The sequence below is a fragment of the Eurosta solidaginis genome, chromosome 4 (genome assembly GCF_040869045.1).
Source record: "Eurosta solidaginis isolate ZX-2024a chromosome 4, ASM4086904v1, whole genome shotgun sequence".
NCBI lineage: Eukaryota > Metazoa > Arthropoda > Insecta > Diptera > Tephritidae > Eurosta > Eurosta solidaginis.
In genome coordinates, this window is record NC_090322.1 from 20,501,218 (window position 1) to 20,526,042 (window position 24,825).

The 24,825-nt window shown below is 40.8% G+C and overlaps 2 protein-coding genes across 2 annotated transcripts in view; both read right to left on the minus strand.

The window, feature by feature from the left end:
• The window catches only part of LOC137248423 (uncharacterized), a 396,800-nt gene that overhangs the window by 18,200 nt on the left and 353,775 nt on the right, over positions 1–24,825 (minus strand). Inside the window, exons 24-25 of the mRNA XM_067779361.1 lie at positions 14,325–14,471; positions 13,956–14,246 (exon numbers count right to left, since the gene is read on the minus strand). Of these exons, the coding sequence (XP_067635462.1) occupies positions 13,956–14,246; positions 14,325–14,471 (438 nt within the window). The remainder of the gene's footprint in view (positions 1–13,955; positions 14,247–14,324; positions 14,472–24,825) is intronic.
• On the minus strand, positions 19,189–21,906 carry LOC137249258 (uncharacterized). The gene is made up of 4 exons (XM_067780585.1): positions 21,786–21,906; positions 20,791–21,265; positions 20,618–20,736; positions 19,189–20,072 (listed from the first exon to the last, which is right to left on the minus strand). Exons 1-4 carry the CDS (start codon positions 21,817–21,819, stop codon positions 19,921–19,923), a joined length of 780 nt encoding a protein of 259 aa, XP_067636686.1. The 5' UTR covers positions 21,820–21,906; the 3' UTR covers positions 19,189–19,920.

A 24,825-nucleotide genomic window follows, 5' to 3' on the forward strand; every position in this document is an offset into this window, starting at 1 on the left:
TAATACAAGTAAGCGCCGACGTAGGGCGCGACAGAGCACCCCCTCAGCAAACAAGTAAACGCCGACGTAGGGCGCGACAGAGTATCGCCCAGCAAATACAAGTAAACGCCGACGCAAGGCGTGGCAGAGAATCACCCAGCAACCAGCAATACAAATAGACGCCGACGCAAGGCGCAGCAGAGTAATACAAGTGAACGCCGACGTAAGGCGCGTCAAGGCACCGACGCCACATACTAACGGGATCCGTCTAACGGAACACGGCGACAGAGCATCGCCTCAGCTATACAAGTAGACGCCGACGTAAGGCGCGACAGAGCACCGCAGCAGAGAGGGACGCCGTCATAAGGCGCGTCAAGGCACCGACGCCACATACTAACGGGACCCAGCTAACGGAATACGGCCGGACCGCTAAGGCCCGCCACCGCAATCAAGGATACCGCAAGATAATCCAAGTGAAATTGAAAATGAAGTATACAAACACGTTTTATTTTATATTATAGAATTTAGAACCAATAAAGAGAGTGAAGTTTTTATATTAAATCGATTTGCAAGGTGCCCCTTTAATACAAATTTATTGTAAGCGAACCCTGGGTACGGCGAGTATACCCCAGCAAATATCAAAGAAGCAACAGGGCACGAAAAAGCTTCGTTACAATTGGCGCCCGAGCAGGGACCCTGCAAATCATACAAAGTCAGAAGGAACATTCCTGACTAGAAACCTAACCGTAAAATGGCCGACCAGATTGATATCACGTGGTTAGACAACATTTCAAAGGAGCAGCTGATATCCATCGCACAGGAATTGGGTATTGAGCACACAGGCACCACCCGGGATATCCGAAAGCGCATAGCAGCTCTGGCTTCGAAAGCAAATGTTGACGCGGAAATACAGGAAAAATTTTTATCCATAGAAGCCGCTTATAAGGGAACAGACACGAGTGACTTAAATGAGGTTAAGACACCGATTCCGTCAAACGGAGGGGAAACCATGAACAACACAGATAGACCAGCAGAGCGAGACCAGTTCGCGTTTCCTACCAGGAACACAGCACCCCCACAAAAGAACTTAGCATCAGGAATAGCAGTACCAGCCAACGGCACCTCCAAGACACCAACGCCTCCGGCCGCAGAAGGAACCACGACGGGGGGTCAACCGCAGCAGAACCCACTGGAATTTCCTCCACGGAATACGCAACCGTACTTGCCATCAGGGACAAGGGCATCAGCCATAAATTATACGTCTCAGGTAACTCAAGCACCGACCGTTGTATTCGCACCCATCATCGACCAGGTAAGAAAGTGGTCAGTGAAATATGAAGGTGGACGGGACCCTCTAGCTTTCGTCGAACGGCTGGAAGAACTAGCCGATGTCTATACGCTAAACGTAGACTTTCTCCCAAAAACGATGCCCGAATTGCTAGGTGGCACCGCTCTTCAATGGTACCGCAATAACAACGTACACTGGAGCAACTGGACGACCTTCAAGCGCGACTTTTTAAGCTTCTTTCTACCAGCCAGGTACTTCGAGCGTCTCGAGGACGAAATACGGCAACGAAGGCAGCACGCCCGCGAAAGATATAAAGATTATGTCCTAGGGATACAAAGCTTGATGAGACACGCCGGATACAGCAACGAGCAACGCCTGGAAAGAATTTTCCGCAATAGCCACCCCGATTATTTACTCTACATTCGCCGAAGAGATTTCAACACCCTAGGAGAACTCATCTATCTCGCCGAGGAATATGAAGGTATCCACGAAGGTTGTCGACGGACATCAGATGGATCACGTCGCGAAATAGCGAGACACGTCGTTGGTGACAAAACTACAGCTTCATCACCGCAGTCGGAACGATCATCCCACCAGCAGCCACCGAGGGTACAGCGCCACTCACCATCAGAAACTCGGGTTTTCGATCCGAGCAGGGTATGTAGAAGGTGTGGCCAAGAAGGACACTATGCAAGGAGATGTCGTAACCCACGGAAAATTTTTTGTTGGGAGTGCGGTCGAAACGATATACGCACGATTGAATGCTGCCGTCGACGTCAGGGAAACGACGGAGGGCTTCACCAAGGACAAGGCGCGGTGAGCCCACTGAACCCAGCGCCGAATCAGCGGTAGTCATGTACCAGGAACACGGTCGCCTATATGCCCCAGCTCAGATTGGAGCAGTATCGTCGGAGGCAGTTATCAATACAGGGGCCTCAAGGAGCTTCGTTTCAGCCACCCTCGCGAATCACGTGGTGAGTTCTGGAAGCGGGGAGAGGGTAAGAGTGGCCATCGAAATAACAATGGCCAACGGAGTCAGCACTACTATTTTCGATGCCGTATGGACAGAGGTACGCCTCGGAGATTCGTCATTGCACACAGTCCTACATGTGATGCCCGGGGCAATCGACGACATTATACTTGGCCTAGATACGTTGGGAAGCATGGGAGCCACCATATCATGTGGAGAAGGCCACCTCGTGCTAACCAGACCCCTTGCCCAGCACACACCGAATCCTGGAGCCGCGCCAGAAACTATTCAGAGAACAACACTATCATCAAGAAAGGATATCGCCAGGTACGACAGCCCTGGGACTATTCAAAGTGCACCATCAGCCAGAACGGATATCGCCAGGTACGACAGCCTTGGGACTATTCAAAATTCAACATCCTTCAAGAACGGATATCGCCAGGTACGACACCCCGGGGACTAATCAGAGTATAACACGAGCGAGAAAGGGTAACGCCGGGTACGACACCCCTGGAGCCCCATCTGGAACCATTCAGAGTGTAACAGCACCGAGCAGTAGTAACTTCAATCACGACGGCATTATGCAAAACAACGACGACGACATACAAGAAGAAGCGGAACGAGTGCGCGGTTTTCTGGCAAAGGAACTCCGAAAATTCGAGAGCATGAGTGGAGTGACGACAATAGCCGAGCACAAGATTGTCCTGACGGACGAACGCCCCATCAAGCAACGTTACTTCCCACGCAACCCAGCTATGCAGACCATCATCAACAACCAAATTGACGAATTAATTCAGAAAGGATGCATCGAGCCATCCTGTAGCCCACACAGAGCACCAATCGTACTAGCCAAGAAGAAAAACGGGGAGTGGCGGTTATGCGTGGACTATCGGCAGCTTAGCGCCCGATCCGTACCCGACGCGTACCCCTTACCCAGAATACAACATATATTGGACAAGCTACGACGGGAGAAGTATATCAGCAGTTTGGATTTGAAAAATGGCTACTGGCAAATACCACTGGAGCCCCAGAGCCGTCCCTACACGGCTTTCACGGTACCGGGACGCGGGTTATTCCAGTGGCGCGTTATGCCGTTCGGCCTACACTCCGCACCTGCAACGTTTCAAAGAGCACTAGATCAGGTTATTGGACCGGAGATGGAACCCTACGCTTTCGCTTACCTCGATGACATAATCATCATAGGATCCACCTTGGAGGAGCACATTCGCAACCTGAAAGAAGTGATGCTACGACTACAGTGCGCCAACGTCAGAATAAATTCGGAGAAATGCGAGTTTTTCAAGAAAGAAATTCGATACCTAGGACACGTAGTAAGCGACAGGGGAATTCACACCGACCCCGAGAAAGTTGCAGCCATCAAAGACCTGAAACCACCAACGAACGCGAAAGAGGTGCGTCAATATCTCGGTATAGCATCTTGGTACCGACGATTCGTGCCCGACTTCGCGACGATCAGCCAGCCACTCACAACCCTGCTGAAAAAGGGCAAACACTGGAAGTGGGGAGCCGAACAACAGGAAGCCTTCGAGGTCTTAAAGCAAAAACTAACGGAAGCACCGATACTTGCCTGTCCGGACTTCACCAAGACCTTCACCTTGCAAACGGACGCAAGCAATTTCGGGCTAGGCGCCGTATTGACACAGGATTTGGAAGGCGGGGAACGCGTGATCGCCTACGCCAGCAGGAAACTCAACAAGGCGGAAACCACCTACTCGCCTACCGAGAAGGAATGCCTCGCGATCGTCTGGGGAATACGCAAGATGAGGCCATACTTGGAAGGGTACCGATTCAGGGTAATCACGGACCATATGTCTCTAAAGTGGCTAAACTCCATCGAAAGCCCCTCCGGCCGTATAGCACGATGGGCCTTGGAACTTCAGCAGCACACCTTCGACATAGAGTACAGGAAAGGAAAGCTGAACCTGGTAGCGGATGCACTATCACGACAGCCACTGGAGACCCTACGACTGGCAACGAAAATAGAGCGACCATGCAAGTGGTGGCACAAGCGCGTGAATGAAGTGCGCACTAACCCCGAGAAATATTCTGACTACATGATACAAGATGGACAACTGTACCGCCATATTCCCTGCCGGTCACAAGATGAGGAAGCCGTACCTTGGAAACTTTGTGTACCCACACCACTGCGACAACGAGTATTAGAAGAAAATCACAATATACCAAGCGCTGGACACATGGGCATCCGCCGGACAGTAGCGCGGATTGCCAACCGGTACTACTGGCCCGGCATGTTTCGGGACATCAGTCGATACGTACGACAGTGCGAGTCTTGCCAGAAGTACAAGGAAACACAGTAAAAGCCGGCCGGAAAGATGCTCACACAAGTGGCCCAAGAACCATTCGCCACGGTATGCGTCGATTTCGTTGGACCACTCCCACGATCCACACACGGGAACACGATGCTACTAGTATTTTTCGACCGCTTCAGCAAATGGGTGGAACTGGTCCCCATGAGGCGTGCGACAGCAGAAGGCCTACGCCGTGCGTTCAGAGAACGCATCCTCGCAAGATTTGGTGCTCCCAAGATACTGATATCGGACAACGGCGTCCAGTTCACCAGCACAATGTGGCAGCCTTACCTCAGGGAAATGGGGATACGACAACAATTCACGACGCCCTACACCCCGCAAGAAAACCCGACGGAACGGGCGAACAGGACAATCAAGATAATCATAGCACAACTCACCAGATCACAGCACAACAGATGGGACGACTGTCTCCCAGAAATCGAGCTGGCCATCAACACCAGTGTGACCGCGTCCACAGGATACAGTCCAGCCTTCCTCGTACAAGGACGGGAACCGCGACTACCAGGGGCATTGTTTGACGAGGTCAACCTGGGGACGGGCACAGCTACCACAACGGCAGAAGAGAAATCTGACAGAATGCAAGAGGCATTCAGAATAGTGAGGCAGAGCATGGAACGAGCGGCGGCAGATCAAGCACGGCACTACAATTTACGGCGGAGAAAATGGACCCCCGTAGTCGGCGAACTAGTGCTCGCAAAGGAACACCATCTCTCCAAGGCCGGCGAAAATTTCGCGGCAAGGTTGGCCCCCAAATATGACGGACCCTACCAGATCCTAGGATATGTATCACCAGTGATACTCAAAGTACGAAAAACCAACGGCGGGAAGGAGAAAACGGTCAATATTGGGGAGCTAAAGCCATATCATACAGCAGAGACCATCGCGGGAAATTAAAATAAATTCAGGGAAAATAATCTAATCGTTCTATCGCAAATCACCGAGGTGGCAACACGTTCTTTTGCTACGAATTTCTTTTACAAAAAAAAGAAAAAAAAAACCAACAACTTAAGATGGAGAGCCATAACGCCCAACTAAACAACAGCGTCAAGCGTATGCGCCAGCATTACGAGGAGGAGGAAGCAAAGCGCTCCAGGGTAGTACTGCTGGAAGGAGCTACCGGCGCCGACGTCAGCAACACGCGTATCATCACACCACCGAACACCACAGGCGGCGACGTCAACAACATGCGTGCAACTACTCGCGCAAATACGTACGTTGACGTCGCACGCACCATTACATCAACAAACAACAGCAGGCCACCAAGAGGTGATAATCGAGGCCCACGACGCGGATGGACCAACGCTAAACCAATTCCCGAAAATTGCAGAAAGCGTGCGAGACATTTTCCGACGCATCGCCGAAGGCAAAGGACGCTCCCGCGTAAGTTTTCGCACACGGGAATACACCGTCACGGTGGTAAAAGGCAGGGCCCGCATACGAATACTGGGCACCGAGGGCTAAATTTCTGAAGTGGGGGGGGGGGGGGGGGGGGGGGGAGTGTGAGGACCAAATAAATCCTCATTAATTTGGCCCACACAAAACGACCCCACAACATATTTGACACGACATTAACACAACAAGTGGCCACAAAAGGCTCTAGCAACACGATCAACCAACAAGTCTCAGCAACAAACGAGCGCTCGCAACATTCAACAGCAACACGGTGACCATGGCAACGCAACCATTTGAGCTAGCAACACCAAACACAACAGCCATAAAAGAAGCGACACAGCAGCACAGCAGGCAGTCAGCACGCGGTTGTGTTTGCGACCGGAGCTACTATTGGAGCGCTCTGGAAGGCATATCGGTTTTGACCATTGCAAGCCAGTGCGTTTCATAGGAGAAAGTCGTGGACTGAAGATTGTGGGTAAGCAGGTTTTGACCACTCTACAACGCTCTAGATCACGCTTGCTCCCTCGCAAGCAAACGTCCTCCACAGCATCGTGATCCCGCGCTCAGCCAAGCGTCATCCGCGGCAGAAGTACGTCGGCAACCGCAGTAGGAGTGTGTCGAGGTGAAAAGCAACAACGTGACTGTACCGAGGCTAACGGATCTCACCTAACGGGGCGCAAAGTTGCGACGCACCTGAGCAGCAATTGAAGGGCATCTGAAAGGCGTATCGGTTTTGACCATCGCAAGACAGTTCCCGTCATCGGAGAGAGCCGTGGGTTGAGGATTGTGGGTAAGCTGGTTTTGACCGCTCTACAACGCCTTAAACTACGCTCGCTCCCCGCTAAGCGAAGGCCCACAACGTCACGAGCCCGCGCGCCATCGCCATAAGCCTCGGCGGCAGAGTCACGCATAACACGACGTTGGCCACAGCAGAGCCACGCTTACATTCGACGTTGGCCGCAGCAGAGCTACGCAAATGTACGACGTTGGCCACAGCAGAGTCACGCATACACACGACGTTGACAGCAGAGCCACCCATAAATACGACGCTGGCAGAGCCACGAATACGCACGTAAACCAGCAGTCAGTCATCACGGAGCTGTGGTCGTGACCAGAGGTATTAGCGAAGTATATCCCTATTGCAGTTGACCTTCTCTATGCAATAGGAATCCACTTCATAGGAGCGAGTCGTGGAATGGTGATTGCGGTTGACCTTCTCTACGCATCACCCCCAAAGACCAAAGGCCCCGCCACAGTAACGCGCAACCGCGACAGGTGACACCCGCTCACCTCCGTCAGTAGAAGTACGCCGGCGGAGGCCGCAACAGAGCGGCAACGCACGTAAACCAGCGCAGAGCGCGGCAGCAAAGCGCAGCAGAGGTCCGCCGACGCACAACGTAACCAGGGTAAGCCAGCGCGAACCGCGGCAGCAAAGGTACGCCGACAGAGGTCACGTCAACGCGGCGACGCATAGCGCAGCCAGGCTAAGCCAGCGCCAAGCGCGGCGGCAGAGCGCAGCAGAGGTACACCGACAGAGTAATACAAGTAAGCGCCGACGTAGGGCGCGACAGAGCACCACCTCAGCAATACAAGTAAACGCCGACGTAGGGCGCGACAGAGTATCGCCCAGCAAATACAAGTAGACGCCGACGCAAGGCGTGGCAGAGAATCACCCAGCAAGCAGCAATACAAATAGACGCCGACGCAAGGCGCAGCAGAGTAATACAAGTGAACGCCGACGTAAGGCGCGTCAAGGCACCGACGCCACATACTAACGGGATCCGTCTAACGGAACACGGCGACAGAGCATCGCCTCAGCAATACAAGTAGACGCCGACGTAAGGCGCGACAGAGCACCGCAGCAGAGAGGGACGCCGGCATAAGGCGCGTCAAGGCACCGACGCCACATACTAACGGGACCCAGCTAACGGAATACGGCCGGACCGCTAAGGCCCGCCACCGCAATCAAGGATACCGCAAGATAATCCAAGTGAAATTGAAAATGAAGTATACAAACACGTTTTATTTTATATTATAGAATTTAGAACCAATAAAGAGAGTGAAGTTTTTTATATTAAATCGATTTGCAAGGTGCTCCTTTAATACAAATTTATTGTAAACGAACCCTGGGCACGGCGAGTATACCCCAGCAAATATCAAAGAAGCAACGGGGCACGAAAAAGCTTCGTTACAAGGTCTACAGGTGGAATATGCAGAATGGCATGTAGTGCAGTCGTCGGGGTTGTTTTCAGGGCTCCTCTAATGCTGAGCATTGATAGTCTGCATTACGGACCACGTATAAAAGAACCACTAATACATTTGATTAATTTGAATTAATGACATCTCATCAATAAATCATTATTGATGGATTACATCACAAAAAAAATAATTTTGCCACATCAACTAAATTATTTTTGGACTAAGAACTGAAAATAAAAATAACACTGAATATTTACTATTTATACTGTTTTATGTAACGTAGATATAAAATTCTCTTTTAACAGCCACATATTGTTTCAAATAAGCTTTTCTAGTTATGTATTTTGCAACATTTTAGAACATTTCTGATAAATATAATGATGATTATAAATTTTAATTATTCAATATAGAAGGTTCGGATATCAAAGAGTGGCTTTTCTTGCTTTTTTCCCTGCAAAATTGCTTATAATATCAAAATTTAACTGTCTTGCCAAAACGGATTCAACACAAAGCATGGCAAGTCCTGAAACTCGCTCTTGAGAGAACACGATATATGAAAGTTTATGATTCTTACAAGGACGCTGAAAGAACGTTCTGCACTAGCTACAGTGACAGGTATAGTGCAAAAGATACGTAAAGCAACACAAATGGTGGGGAAAATTGTATACAGATTTTGAACATAGATGGCATTTAGCAATTCCAAACAAACGTTTATCCAAATTTGCTTCGTAAATGTGTTTCAAGTGAATTATTTCGCATTCTAAGCTTTGAGAAACGTCCGACTTGTATTTTTCGACACATTTTGCTGCGCTCGTCCGAACCGTAGTTTCATCCATGTCTTCAAATTGCCACAAAAAAGAAAACGTCTCGTTCAAATTTCTCATAGCTGCAAATCGTTCAGTAATACCAGTGGTTACCGAATCAACGATCACCAAAAATGTATTGTTTTTAAAATCAGACTCTGGATCATCCGTAATCATCTCATTTCCATTATCTTCAAAACGTCTTTTCGGTTTTCTCTTTCGAATGTCCGGAAACTTTGGCGAGATGTTCAATTGAATAGCAACTGTTTTGCATTCGTTTAAAATTGTCCCCCATTGGTTCCTGATCAACTTAAAATCAGCCTATAAGGCTTCTAGATGTCGCGGTGCCTCCCCCCATAAATCAGAAAACAAAAATTCAGAAACACATTTTTTCAGAAAACATTAGTCAGAACCCTTTTTCAGAAGAACAAAATTCAGAGGTCAAAACTCAGAAGTCAAATTTCAGAAGCCAAATTTCAGAAGGCAACATTCAGAAGTCAAAATTCAGAAAGTAATCAGACGACAGAAAAAACATTAAATTTTTCTCAAAATTCAGAAACGTTTATTTATTTGGAAGGAATTATGTATAAAGAAAAAGTAGTAAAATCTAAAATTTTATATTGCGTGCAATAGCAAGCATGTAATTAATTAAATATTTTTCTACTATTTAATTTAATTTAATTTATTTATCAGTCTACAAAGTAAACAATCATACAGACCAAATATACGGACACTTAATTTAAAGATATAATTTACGATATAAATAACATATGCAATATTTTAAAATAGTATTTAAACAGTATTTAATTAAACGCTTGACAATTTCAAATTAAAAATTTTAAAGTAAGTTAAAACGTAGTAAATGAATTCTTGTAAGTATCTCAAAAAGGCCTCACGCAGAGTACTCATGATGGAGCGGTTTTCCCGGAAGGGGCACACGAGAATTTATGAAATTGACAACAATAGAGCAAATTTATAGTAGACAAAATTTAAACAGGTTAAATTTGAGTACATCTTTTTCAAATGAATTTACAATATTAAAAAAAAAACGAAATCTATATATTTTACTTGCGTTTCCGATATGGCCAGCTGAAAATTTCTGCAGTTTTGTTTCTGTTATTACATGTTCGTATTTTATTTTATTTATGAAATTAAGTATGTTAGAGCATGTCCCAAACGCACTTCGAATGACGTTGTGCCACCTTTAGATATAATTATTTGTACGGACTTCACCCAATTTGGTGATAGTATACATATTCCATAATTCGATTGGATATGACGCCTTCTTTCGACGTTGCTGTGTTCCAGGCTGAAAAAAATTTTAAAACTCAAAATTCAGAAAGTAATCAGACAGCAAAAAAGGGGTTGTGTAGCGCAATATATAGCTTCTCCAAACCAATTGTCAACCTCCCTTCGAGCGGAGGGAGGGATGGCCTGAAGGTTTAATGTGGCCATATATATCGTTCCCGAGATGGTCGGGCCTGCACCTTAATGGTGCTGTGTTACCGGAGCGTACCGGGTATGTATCCGGCAAAGGACCATCACACCGATAACACTCCCAACGCCTTAATGGAGTAACCTTATCGCTACAACAACAACAACAACAAACACAACAACAGCAAAAAAGTTAAATTTTTTTTAAATTTGACTTCTTAATTTTGACTTCTGAATATTGATTTCTGAATTTTTGTTTCCGGATTTTTGACTTCTGAATTTTGGCTTTCTGAAAAAAGGGTTCTGACTAATGTTTTCTGAAAAAATGTGTTTCCGAATTTTTGTTTTCTGAATTTATGGGGGGAACCAGATGTCGGACATCAACATCTATGGTGGCGTCTCCAGCTTGGAGTACGACGTTTCTTTCATTAATGATAGTCAATATTTTGAACCAAACAAATTGAGGACAGCAAGACACATTGTTGTGTCAGGACAACAACAGGACAGCAAGACACATTCGAACTTTTTGATGTACTTGAGAATGCCGGTAATATCTCCATATGCTTGTGCAGTCAAATTTAGCTTAAGTAATGCGTCTAGTGCTTGTGTTAATCCTGGAACATGGTTTGCGAATTGTCTGATTGCCTCAATTCTAGCCGACCACCTAGTGTTTGAAAGACTGGGAACAGAGCTCGGTACATTTTTTTTGAGGATGTCCCATCGTCGTGGACTGCTGCTGAAAATAGTAAAACATTTTTGTACAACTCCGAAGAAAGTAATTACAGCCGTACAACATTCTGCAGCATCAAGACCACATAAATTCAGACTGTGGGTTGCACAAGGCGAGTAATCAGCATTCGAGTTTTTGTCGAGATTGTGACGTTGTGCTCCGTAGTAAGCTCCTTTCATATTGGCGCCGTTATCGTACCCTTGTGCACGACAATCTTTTAATGGGATTTCATATTTACCTAGAGTATGGCGAATTAAATCAGCGATTTCCTGACCAGTTTTTTGGTTACAATCCACGAAAGCCAAATTGTAAATTTTGTTGCTTTCGAATTGAAATGGAGGTAGCGCAAAATGAACGTAGTCCGTTCAACGTGACCAGCATCAGGCGTAGCATAAACGATAATAACAAAATACTTGGCTTTTTTGCGTTGATCTAATATAGTTTCACTCACGTGTTTTGCACAAATTTCTATAAATTCGTTCTGAATGTCTGGGGAAAGATAGTGAACTTGTAAACGTTTGTGCTGCTGTTGTGAAATCCTAACTTTCTCCAAATGATCTCTAAGTATCGGATCATAATGGGTTATGAGTTCTAAGATGCCCAAAAAATGTCCATTGTTTCGTTCACCAAGATATATACTTTCGCCTCTGAAAGCTCTTCCGCCCAAAATTCTATATAAAATTTCTTTCCACTTTTGAGTTTCAGTGATTAGCTGGTCATTAATAAGTGTATCAATTGTAGCCTCCTTTTGAATTCGATTTTGTAAAGATCTTGAGTATGTTCGTGTCCTAGCAGTTTATCGCATAGCTTCTTCCACACCTGCAATTTCGACTATCCGCCTGGACAACAAATTTTAGGTCTATTTAAAGTAATGGTGCTTAACACGCGACATGGTAGGCAATAAAAAGTATTGCTACTGGCACTCCACACCAACCAGTCCGCTCCACTTTCTCTCCATTTGGCAAGATTCTGTTTAACAACGAGGTAGGAAATGCTTGGTCACGACGATCACGTGGAAAAATAACAAGACACTTTTGATGACCTCGACGAATTATTTCGTTGACTTCTTCAGATCGCAAAAACTCATCATTCACGGTACCGATGTCGAAGTCATTTAAATAATCTGGACTTTGATACAGAGTTGGTGATATTTTTGGAAGACTTTTTGAAGATGAACCTTCATCAGTGTCACCATGAAACTTTACGATTTCGGATTGACGTAAACATACATTTTTGTTTGATGTTTTTATTGTCTCCTCACTGCTCGAAGGCCACGGCAAAAAATCCTTATCAATAGTCGAATCGGATGCGGAACCTGAATGGTTTTGAGCCAGCTGCCAAATGAAATATTTATTCTTAAATTTTAAGGAAAAGGACTTTTCAAATTATTTTTCACACTTCACTATAATATAAAAACGAAATGCAGATATTCGTTGCTTTTGAAATTCGGCTTAAAAATTGCACATGGAACAAATAAAGACTCTCCTGAACTAAAAAAATTGCTTAGTACCTCTAAATCGCGGGCCCCTCAGAAACCCCGGGCCCGGGGGAATCCCCCCATTCCCCCTCCCCTATCGTCGGGCCTGCATTTGGTTAAGGTTGGATGTACTATAATGTAATTAAGACCATCCATAATCACCCATTTAGAAATATTGTTGAAAGCACCAGCAATGTCTAAGAAGACTGCTAGAGCATACTCCTTATATTCCAGGGCTTTCTGTATGTTTATTACGACCCTATGCAATGCGGTGTCTACCGTCTTGCCTTTGGTGCACGCATGTTATGTTTCGGGAGCAGCTCTTCATCCACGTTTTGTTAAGATTAAAGTTGTAAGCACTTTTTTTAAGTAGTCGGGGTCTTTACCATCAGCACAATGTCCAAGTTGAGATTCCTAGTGTAAAGGGTTATCTCGCTAGGTCACGTTCTCTTGCTAGGTTTGCAGCTTCGGCCGGGAAGTGTGGTTTGATTTCACGTATTCCATCGGCCGAAATGAATAGTGTCGAAGCTGAACTGATGGCTTTCTTTAACAAGAACTTAGCACATGTGATATACATAGGCTGCTGAATTGTATTTTTAAATCCAACTTTTATATGAGAAGCAACAGCAAAGCATTGGTGACGGTTTTCAAGTCATAGCACGTTGGATGAAAGACCTTGTGAAATGCCTAAGTGTGTTATTTTCCAAAATATTTTAATTATTTTGGGGCTGAAAACTTAAAAAATAAAATCCAGCCCTTATTTATAATTTTCCAACATAAAAAATTATCCGTCAAATAAACTTCAAGTGGATGCAGTGTAGGTCAAAAAGATTAAATAAACCTCAGCATTTAAAGGTTGACATGGAGGCGTAGTGAAAATGATATTGGATATTTGATTAGGTTTACCGAAATTTTGTCAGTATAAAGAGTTACCCACTTTAAATAAAAATACCAATAGGACAATAATTATTTTTGGAATTTCATAGTTAGGCGCAGTATTCAGATCATGAAAACCGCATTTTTAACGAAAAATGTGAATAAAATGGTAAATGGAAAAGCAAAATTGTTATTTTTAAATAAAATTACTTCAAACCATGCTGATCTTATGATCTGGGTCCGTATCGTGTAATAAGATGACGTATCGAAAAACGCTTTCACTCAAACAAGCTTTTCGTAAAAAATAGAATGAATTGTAATTAGTACACATAGCCACTACCATTTAAGAGATATTGCGATGCCAAAAATTGTTTTCGATCATGGATCATATAACATATAATATATTAATATAATATATAAAATCACAGTCTACGGAGTTTATGAATACCATTTTACCTATTTACTTTAAATTTAGCCTCTTCTTCCATTAAAGCAGCCATATTTCGCTCACGCGTCTCTGAATCTTCGTCTTTATGCGCAGTTGAGTGGAACCGTAGCTCCGAAGCCAAACGAAAAGCTAAGGGACAAAACTTACATCTGTGTATATTATCACCCAGATGATGTACACGTAAATGCGTATTCAGTGCACTTTTTGTAGGAAAGCACCGTTCGCAGTATTTGCATTTATATGGTTTTTCACCGGTATGAGTACGCATATGCTGGCTTAGGGCCACAGCTTGTGCAAATCTATTTAATACAGGCAGAAAATAAAGTTAGAAAAAATTTGGTGAAATATATTAGGCCGCTGTTTTTATGATAACTTACCGCTTTTCACAAAAATCACATTTATGGGCCTTTTCGCCGCTATGATATAGTTTATGTCTATTTAAAATCGATTTTGTTTTAAAATTTTTGCCACAAATATCGCACGGGTATTGGTATTGTTCGTTCTTGTCACGTATGTTTTTGTATCTGAAAAAACAAAAAAAAAAATACACAGGTAATCTGGGCAAACAAAAAATAACGAGTTTATTTTTTGATATTAGAAGGAAGCAAGGATTTGAATTTTGAAAATAAACTAACAATATTTTGGCTACTAAAAAGTCGAGTACGATCAAATTTAAACACACGCTTAAAACTTTTTAGTATTTGGACTCATTTGCAGAATGGCAAGTTATTTTTTTTTTTTTGCTCAGAGCTAGTTTCAAAATTTGTCAAAAATGTTTGAGTTTAACCCCTCATGTTAGGTTAAGTCTGAGTTAAAAAACTTAGCTTTCCGTTCTGCAAAAGAGCCTTAAAGAAAGCCTTCGACTTTTATCCAAACACTCTCTCAGCAAAAACACAATTTTTCAAGAGCAAAAAAACTGTTTTGACAGCTATATTGTGAATTGCTAAAAATATGAAGTACAGTACAGCAGTGAGTTATGAAAAATCGCTTTGTGTACATGAATACATTAGTCATCATTTACACACATACATACAAGGCAACGAAGAGATATTTCACACACATAAATGTGGTCATCAGCCGAAGTAGTTACTCACGCATATGGCGATGCGAGAGGCATGGACTACAGATATACATGTATATAGCTGTTAATCAAGCAGGAGATACAATTGTTCTGGACCACATTTTCGCGAAGTCACTGCCCTGTTTTAAGAGCTAGAGGCTTCAAGTTTCAACGAATGCTTACGTATATAGCATATATTGTTGTCTGTAAAAATCATAAAGATCGGTGGTATATATAGTATATATATGGTGGTATATATAGTATATATATAGTTGATATATATAGTATATATACATAGTTTCGCAATTTCAGCCCCATTTTAACAGCTAGAAGCTTCAAATTTTACCAAATGTTTACCAGACATGTTAAATTTGTATTATATTGTAGTAATCAATAAATTAGATGCCTTTTTTAGTGGCCAATGATTATATCAATTGTTTTTCGAAAAAAGCAATTACTAACTGATTACCATTAGAAAAAAATCAAAAAAAAAAAAAATTATGATTTTTTCCGATTATTGAAAAAAATCAAAAAAGCGCATTTTGACATTTCATTTGGTGAGAGAGCTACAAGTTTCTGCTGGGAAAATTTAACTCAGTAAAAATTGTAAGTGAAAAACAGCTGATCGTGACATTCATTGAAGTTGGGAAAACTATTTTTGATTTTTATAAATGCAGGTGAGTATTCTGTTAATATATATACACCCTCTGCAAAAGTAACAATTTTTCAATTGCAGATGCATAACTAATCACAAAAAATGAATACAACATCAGCGGCTTAAGAATGTCCAATTTGTGAATTATACAATCGCATACCAACGCAAGCACAATACGCGATGCACAATGATAATTGTGGAACATTTTCATATAAATTCATCAACAACGCCAAATCCCGTGGACAACGCAAAAATAGATTCAGGAGATCAATACACTCAACATTCCACATATGGAATGTCTGCAGAGGAAACGCAACATTCACCCAGCTTGGAGCACTATAGCGAACCAGTGGCGCAATTACCCCATGCACATTCAAGTGATCATCAGCAAAAGGGTTGCACGTCTCATCATTACAACCCATCACATCAGTTACCCGGACCAGTGGCGCAATTACCCCATGCACATTCATGTGACCATCAGCAAAAGGGTTGCACGTCTCATCATTACAACCATCATATCAGTTACCCCCTCAGCATGTATGTATATGAATCACCTTATGACTGCTTGGATGGCCCCAGTATGGACAAAGATAGTAAATACATATAATAAGATGCGTCAGTTTGGAACGAGCGGACGCGCATTTCAATGCTGCTGTCAGCCTGTGGGTAACGCCTTGTTGCTTTGTGCTCATCTTCTTCAATGCCAGCCTTATGACAACGAAATGGGTTTTATGGGCAAGTACAAAACAAAAGCACATACTCGGAGACTGACGGCAGCTCAAATGCAAACTGACATACGAACTGAATAATCTTTATTATATTTACTATCTTTAGTATGGGTGGCAGTAGTGTTTGATATGCAGCAGTTGTTGCATCTGGAGGTGGCACACATAGTGGTGTCAACGATTGTGGCATAAATTCAGTTTACACTCATCCAAATTTATCCATGAAAGAAGTGCAGTGCCGCACATAATTATTGGCACACCTTATTTTAGCAATTTTCATCAATTTCTTCGTCTGTAAAATTGTTTAAACTAACTTAAAAAATGAAAATGGGTCTTGCGGTGAACGAGGACATACTCCAAAAAATTTTGAAAAATCTGAAAAAAAAATCTGGCTTAAAACTTGGAGAATTTTCACAAATTTTGCAAAGATTTTGATAAATAGTTTTTTAAAAAATTAGTTAAAATAATTTTACAGACGAAAGTGGTGAAAATTGCTAAAATAAGGTGTGCCAATAATTATGTGGGCCACATACAACAATTTCCGAACTTAATTGTATATATTTTTAAAGCATTGCGTCGAAATGCAATGTCCTAATGTGGTCTCTTTAGGGGGAGAACTAAAATCTACAGACCCAGTTGGAGAACCAGAAATCGGAAATATTGAACGTCTACAAAAAAGGTAGTTAGCTTTGTGTGAACAGGTTCTCCTATTTTTTAGAAAGCACTGATGAACCAGGAATAAACATCCGAAACAAGGTCGTTGCTGCCCTGGTTATGACTGTAATGGAGTATTCTTCATACGACAGTGCCGACGACGAGGAGAATGAAATATTGTTTCAATTAAAAAGGAGAAATAAATATTTGCTTGATTGCGCCTTAATATGCACGAAAAGTGCAAGAAATTCCGTAAAGCATTATGTAGAGGAAATAGTGCCGACTTATACGGAGAGAGAGTTCCGTACGCATTTTCGCATTTCAAGAGGCCTTTTTGAAAACCTGGGCCAAAAATTTTTAAATAGCGAAGAATACAGCAAACTTCATCCTGACAGAAGACTGCCACAAAATACATATTTGTTGGTATTTTTATGGTTCGCGGGCCATGAAGCATGCAGCTTTAGAGATTTGTCTGACCGTTTTAATTTATCGATATCAACGATTTCCGCCATTATTAAAATCGTAACGATGTTCGTTGGTAATTTAAATCCGCAAGTCATAAAATGGCCAAACGAGCAACAAAAAGAAGAGTCCAGCCAATATTTCGACAATAAATGCATGTTCTCTAGAGCAATATGTACTTTATTAGCGTAAATAACACTATAGGTAAAATTCCAAATTTCGAAAGGACACAGAAAACCCCGAAATTAAAATCCGCAATATCTTGCGAAAATGACTTGACATATGAAAACTGAGTACACAGCAGCAATCTACGTCCAAAAATTTAGTTTAGTTTAGAGTTTTCCCAATATTCAGTAAAAAATCTGTAAATTTTTTCCCAAAAATTTGAAAATTTTACTCAGGAGCTTTTTAAAAATTCTAATTATACAGTTTTATAACCCATTAAATCTTAGTATAATAGAGTGCAAGTTTCAGGTTGCTCCGATGTCTCATCGAATTTTTAAAAAGCGCCCTATAAATCAGAAAAGAATTTCTTTCTTTCATGCAAGGTATATAGCCTTCGGCATACCCGAAGACAGCCTCGTCATTACTTGTTGTATTTCAGATTTATTACATATAAAATTAAATTCGATTTTAAGGGTGTATCGACGGAACGCATATACAAATTGATCCACCGAAGAGGGGAAAGGATGATTACATCGACAGAAAGGGAAATGTATCCGTGGTACTTCAAGGAATCTGCAATGAGCAGAAAAAGTTTATCAATGTATTCTGTGGATACCCGGGTTCAAGCCACGATAGTTGGGTTTTTAAAAACTCTCCAATATATGAGAAGCTAAATTCATATTGTGGAGGTACTTTGCACTCATTTTAATCAGAAAACACCACATGGTTAATATCCATTATTTTAGATTACTATCGTTTAGGTGACTCAGCTTATCCAATCAGCAAACACGTTATTACTCCATATAGAGATAATGGCCATCTTACTCGTGCTCGGAAAGCGTTTAATGTTAAGCTGAGTTCTGGTCGTGTAGCAATAGAACACATACGGAATGGTGAAGCAAAGATTTAGGCAGATGTACTATTGCAAGCTAAGAGGTATGGAGAAGATATGCCACTTTGTAAGAGCATGTTGCGCCTTACATAATTTGGCTAATGAAGACGACTTTAACTTTGATGAAGAGCCAGCTTTGGAAAGTATCAATGAAATGCCAGGCAATGACGAAGTCCCAAGAAGGAGGGAAAGGAATTGTGTACGAGATTTAATTTGTGAAGACATACAAAATCGTATGAGCCAAAATATTTAACTTATTACATGTTTGTAAGAGAAATACAGTGCCTCACAAAAGTTTACCTACAGCAAAGTTGTTTAAAAAATCACTATTTTTCGCGAGCTAAAGTTTTAATGATAGTTTCTTAATATATTTTGGTAGACTTCTTGATGTAAGACTTAAATAATAGTGTGAAACTTTGTGCGAAGTTATATAAAATTCGCATCCGAATTTTCAAAACTTGATTGAACCTTTTTGGACTTTTTTGAATATGCAGTTTTGTGTCCCACTGAATTCTAGTATAGAAATGTGCAACTTACAAGCAGATATACAGTGTCGGACAAAACATTTTGGAAAGCAGAAAACGTTGACTTTTGAAATTTAATGGTCAAAAGTCAACGTTTTCTGCTTTCCAAAATGTTTTGTCCGACACTGTATATCTGCTTGTATTATTATTATTATTATTCGGCCTTTATACACTGCGACCTTTTCGATCTTTTGTGCTTGACCTTTGAGCTTATTGCTCTATTAGGAGGCTCTTTATGTATTTCAACACCTCCTCAGGCTTTTTATCCCAAATCACAAAAGGATTGAGAGTCACACCACCAAGGTGAAAGAGTCTCTGTCTTGCTAACGCAACGCATACGCAGAGTATATGAATCGGAGTTTCATCTTCCAGTAAGGCAACGAATGGCGGTCTCCGTGGACTTGCCGGGTTGGTAGGCAAATTGATTTTCACACAAAGTTGCACATTATTATACTAGAATTCAGTGGGCTACAAAACTGCATATTCAATCAAGTTTTGAAGATTCGGACGCAAACTTCGCGAGTTTTATATAGCTCCGCACAAAGTTTCACACCATTATTTAAGTCTTACGTCAAGAAGTCTACCAAAGTATATTAAGAATCTATCATAAAAACTTTAGCCCGCGAAAAATAGTGATTTTTTAATAAACTTTGCTGTACGTAAACTTTTGTGAAGCACTGTATTTTAATTTATTTTGTTAAATAAATACATATTGACCAAAATGGACAAAAGAAAATGTTATTGAATTAAAATGATCATTTTTTGAGGACATCTATAAGGGATTCTAATAGACTTAATTTTTTTCTCTCAATTTCTATTCGTTTCTCTGAATTAATTTATTTTTGTTTAATGTTCTCCTCCATAATTTGTTTCAGCTCCTCATCCCACTTCTGTTGTTTTTCTGATTCGCTGTCAATTTTTTCAAAAAGAATGTCAATTGTAGTTTTTCCTCGTTTTCTTGAGCAAGATGGCGTTGAGTCCAAAGATTCTAGAAGTATACAAAATTGGATAAAATATATATAATTATATAAAATAAAATCGAATAACATTAAATATAAATCAATATAAAATGTAATAAAATTAGCCATAATAAAATAAAATTAAATTAAATTAAAGATAACAAAAATAAAACAAAATATAATAAAATAAAATATAAAATAAAATGAAATAAAATAAAATAAAGTAAAATCAAATTAAATTAAATAAAATATTAAATAAATATTTAATTAAATTCAATTTGTTAAAATAAAGTAAAGTTAAATCGAATTAAATTAAATAAAATTAAAAACATTAACGGCTATTTTTTTGACAAGGATTTAAATTTAAGACACGGCTTAACGGTGAGGAATTAAGCGTTAGAGCTTGGTTAATTTTGTTAAACCATTAAAAACTTCATTAAAATATATCTCAGTTTCGTGCTAAATCATTGTTTAGCAAGGCTAAACCGAGTCGTAAATTTACTTTGTCAACAAATCGGGTGTAAATAAATTAAGACCAGAATAAAGCATTATTAAATTAAATTAAATTTGTTACCCGAATTAGATTGTGATGACTCGTCGTGTTCGTCACTACTTTTTCTTTTGTTGGTTTCGCTGTCAAGAAGAAACTTCGGATTTATCCCAACCCTTTGCTGGAGTATGTCGTCAAGTTCGCTATAGAAAGAAGTTAATTAATATGATTACCTCTTTGAGCTGTTTCAAGCTTACTTTTGGTAAGGGCAAATTTGCCTATTCCGCCCTGTTTTTGAATTGTTATACTGCACTTTTTTATACCGGCGCTCCAAAGCGAAAAATTTTGCCTCTACTTGTACCCACGTAAACGGATACCCCGTTTTCTTTAATTCGTGGCTGATTTGGGTCCACATATGCCTCTTACTTTTAATTTTCGCTGTTTTTCCCACCTTCGGCTGCAGTTCCTCTACTTTCGATATAAGGAATTTCGTTGGCGCGTCAAGCCACACTACCTTTTTCATCGGCGTCTCGCTACTACATCCAGCGGCATGGTATAACATTTCACTGTTCTCATCCACCATGTCGCTGTCAGGAGTACGTTGATGCCGAACAAAATCATCATCATCCTGTGTTGGACTCATTTCTGTCTCTTGGGATTCGGAAAATATTATTTCTTCATAGAAATCACTTCCAGCTGCTTTTTCGGCAACTTTTTGTCTATAAGTGTCGTCTATAAATATAAATAATTTAACTATAAATTGGCAAATATAGGTCATGTATGTATATATGTGGGAATGGCAACCAGGAGTGGACGACAGTACTAACTAAATGCAACCTTGTAGGCTTGACCTAAACGAACTAGACGAAACAAAGTAAAGCAGATACATATATTTCTCAACGGACGATATTTTAGAGTTAGTTGAAAACCGAAGGCCATACCGAACGCGCACTAAAGTTAACTCATGCATAAACTTTGTGTGTGAATCACCATATTTTATTAATAAACTATAATTAAAACATAAGCTAAGCAAACATACATGTAAATACATTGTAACTGAACAATTGAATTCTTAAATAAAACTGAACAATTGAATTCTTAAATAAAACATGAACTAAATTACAATAAAGTGGTATAATTTGATCGGCATCCTACATATATATATATCTGCTTACTAAGCAGATATATATATATATTACTAAGCAGATATATATATATATATATACATACATGACCTATAAGCAGTGCTTACCCATTTGAACCTTTGGAATGTGCCTGGAGAACATTGTACATTTAGTTTTCCCTTGTTTTCCATTTTTTTAAATAATTTTCTCGTAGGAACTAAACACACAAAAATGCAAAAATCGAATGTCAAAACAGACAGACGTTTTAGTAACAGCTGTTTTGCTGCAATTTTTGCAAATTTCTCTTCGGCTGAAAATTTTCACATTTGAGATTTAGAGAGAGTTTTACACAATTCTCTCTTTACTGATGTTACTTGCAAGTTTTCTTGCCGAACACACCTAATATCAATCTGAATTACTAGTCATTGCTTTGTGCGCGCATTTTATTTATTTATTGAATTCATTCAGTCTAAAAGTACATGCTTTGTTGTTGTTGTTGTTTTTGTATTAACGATAAAGACGCTCCCCGAAGGATTTGGGGAGTGTTACCGATGTTAATGGTCCTTTGCCGGATATAGATACAGTACGTTCCGGAAATAAGCAACATTAAGGTGCTAGCCTCATCATATCGGGAACGATTTATATGACCACATTAAACCTTCTAGGCCAATCCGCCCTACCCACCCCCTAGTGCCATGAGGAACTTGGAGTCGCCAGAGCCTCGGCCTGCAATGAAACAGGATTCGCTACGGTTAGGTGAGGTTGACAATTGGGTTGGAGAAGCTACATATTGCGCTGGCAACACCTTGAGAGGGTTGCGAATACAACCCCTTGGAATTGGATTCACCCAATTGAGACATGCCTTTGATGTTTGATAAATGCTTTGCGCTGACCATAATCTACTTCAATTCTTACATGTCGATAACTACATGCTTTCTTACAGACTAGTTAAAAATAGAAAACAATTCAAGCTTAAACTTATATAAGCTGTTATTAAAATTAATAACACTACTGAATCGATTTGCTAGATGTATAGTCCTAGTTATAGGTTCATTCATAGCATAATTCGTTTTATGAGTTATTTCGATAAATAATCCATTATGCCACAGATCACGCAGTGGAATATATGGAATGAACAAATTAGATAAATCAGAGCAATTCGTGCTAAAGTTTATTACATTATAGGCAAGCATGAGTGAGATAAAAGTTCTTCTGTCATGCAAAGCCTGAAGACCAAGCAATTTGTGCCTGCTGGTATATGATGGGACGCCGTCTGGCCAGTGAAGCATACGTAAAGCAATTTTTGTAAACATTTTTTGAACTTTCTCAATTTTATAGGAGTTATATTCATAGAAAGGATTCGTTATTATTGAGCAATATTCAAGACCACTTCTGACCAAGCATATATAAAGTGCCTTCAACGTCATAGGGTCCTTAAAGTTACTGGTGTTACGTTTACTGAACCCAACCATTGCAACAAATTTTGAAACAATGAAGTCAATGTGACTAGAAAAAGAGAGTTTGGAGTCAAAAATTACACCCAAGTCTTTACTGTCTTGACAACGATTAAGAGATTTAGCATTTAGTTTGTAGATAAAGTATGTGGCAGTTATCTTTTTGGAATAAGACCCAACATGTGCATTATTTGCTACACTCGTTTTATAAAATAATAATGGTTTCATCCTTAAAACGTAAGGCGCGATAACCTCCGAAGAGATCTAAGGCCGAGCTTCTCTTCCAATTTGCGTCGTGCTCCTATTGATTTTCCCTACAAATCGGCCGGACGGGACCTACATGTTTTATGCCGACTCCGAACGGCATCTGCAAGGCAGATGAGTTTTCACTGAGAGCTTTTCATGGCAGAAATACACCCGGAGCGCTTGCCAAACACTGCCGAGGGGCGACCCCGCTTAGAAAAATTTTCTTCTAATTGAAAAACCTTATTTCCGAAATTTTGATGTTGCTTTGCCCGGGGTGTGAACCCAGGGCATACGGTGTGGTAGGCGGAGCACGCTACCATCACACCACGGTGGCCGCCGGGCGGGCGGTTTCATCCTTAAGTCAAGCCAATTTTGTTTTGTATCAACTGCCACATGCTATGCACTGATTGTTTTGTAATCAAAGTAATAAAGTATATTGTTTGCTTTATTTTAGTAATATTGGATTCATATCATCGCCGCTATGTGAATGTTTTTCGTCCCATTTAGAGAGCTGTATCATAAATAAGCATTTCTTTTTTTCGTTAATACCTTTTGAACGACTCAAAATTTTAGTTTTCGCCTTCGGATTATTAATACTGAGGTCAAACCAAGTCTTTGAGGACACGTATTAGCAGTCGACCGCTGTTATAGACTTTTACAATCTATATATATAAAAATAAGTGCACATTTTTGGTGTTACTTTATAACTTGAGACCGGCTCCACCAAATTCATTTTTACGGTACACTTGGGGTATCATGTAGATGGTTTCTGTTAAGTTTGATTGAATTTGGTTGAGCGGTTCATGAGATATATCACACCAAGCTACGGCTACATTTCATACCAATAGATGGTGCTTATTTGCATATTTGCGTTATTTCATGAAATGGAATAGGTGGTGCTTATTTCCATTTTGCATTACTCAATGGAATTGACGTTTCTAGAATTATAATTTGACGTTCGGCATTTCTCAAGTGAAAACCAAACGAAAGTCATTTGTTTTGTTTTGTTTTTTTTTTTCATAAAAACTGTGAAAAAAAATAAATGAACTGGATCATTGTGAATTCATACAAGTGGCGAATGTTTGACAAAGACGTTCACAATAGTAAACAGCCTCGATCACCTGTTCAATCGCTGTTCGATTACTTCATTTATTTGCTCAATACTGTTTTTCAAAAATTTTTGTAGACGACTGGTTTATTGCATTATTTACATGTTTTAACATGTTTGCTTAATTGGCTGCTCAGATTTTATCTGTTAACTAGATTTTAGAAATTAATGGAAATATGTAGTCTGACTTTCAGTATACACATTTAAAAGAAAAGCTGATTTGAGACACAAATGGGCAATTCATGGCAGTTCAATTTAATAACCGCGAGCAAAAACAAACCTATCTTCCATTCTCTGGCCATTTGCGACAGCCGTTCTCCCTGTTGGAATTATTTGACAGGTAGGTATGGCAATGGAGGA

Bases quoted from the DNA above. Each gene is read 5' to 3' on its own strand.
- LOC137249258 (XM_067780585.1), bottom strand. From the start codon at position 21,819: ATGTTCTCCAGGCACATTCCAAAGGTTCAAATGG. The intron at 21,266-21,785 runs GTAAGCACTGCT...TTATATTTATAG, and splicing joins CATTCCAAAGGTTCAAATGG to ACGACACTTATAGACAAAAA. The intron at 20,073-20,617 runs GTAACAAATTTA...GTATACTTCTAG, and splicing joins GTCATCACAATCTAATTCGG to AATCTTTGGACTCAACGCCA.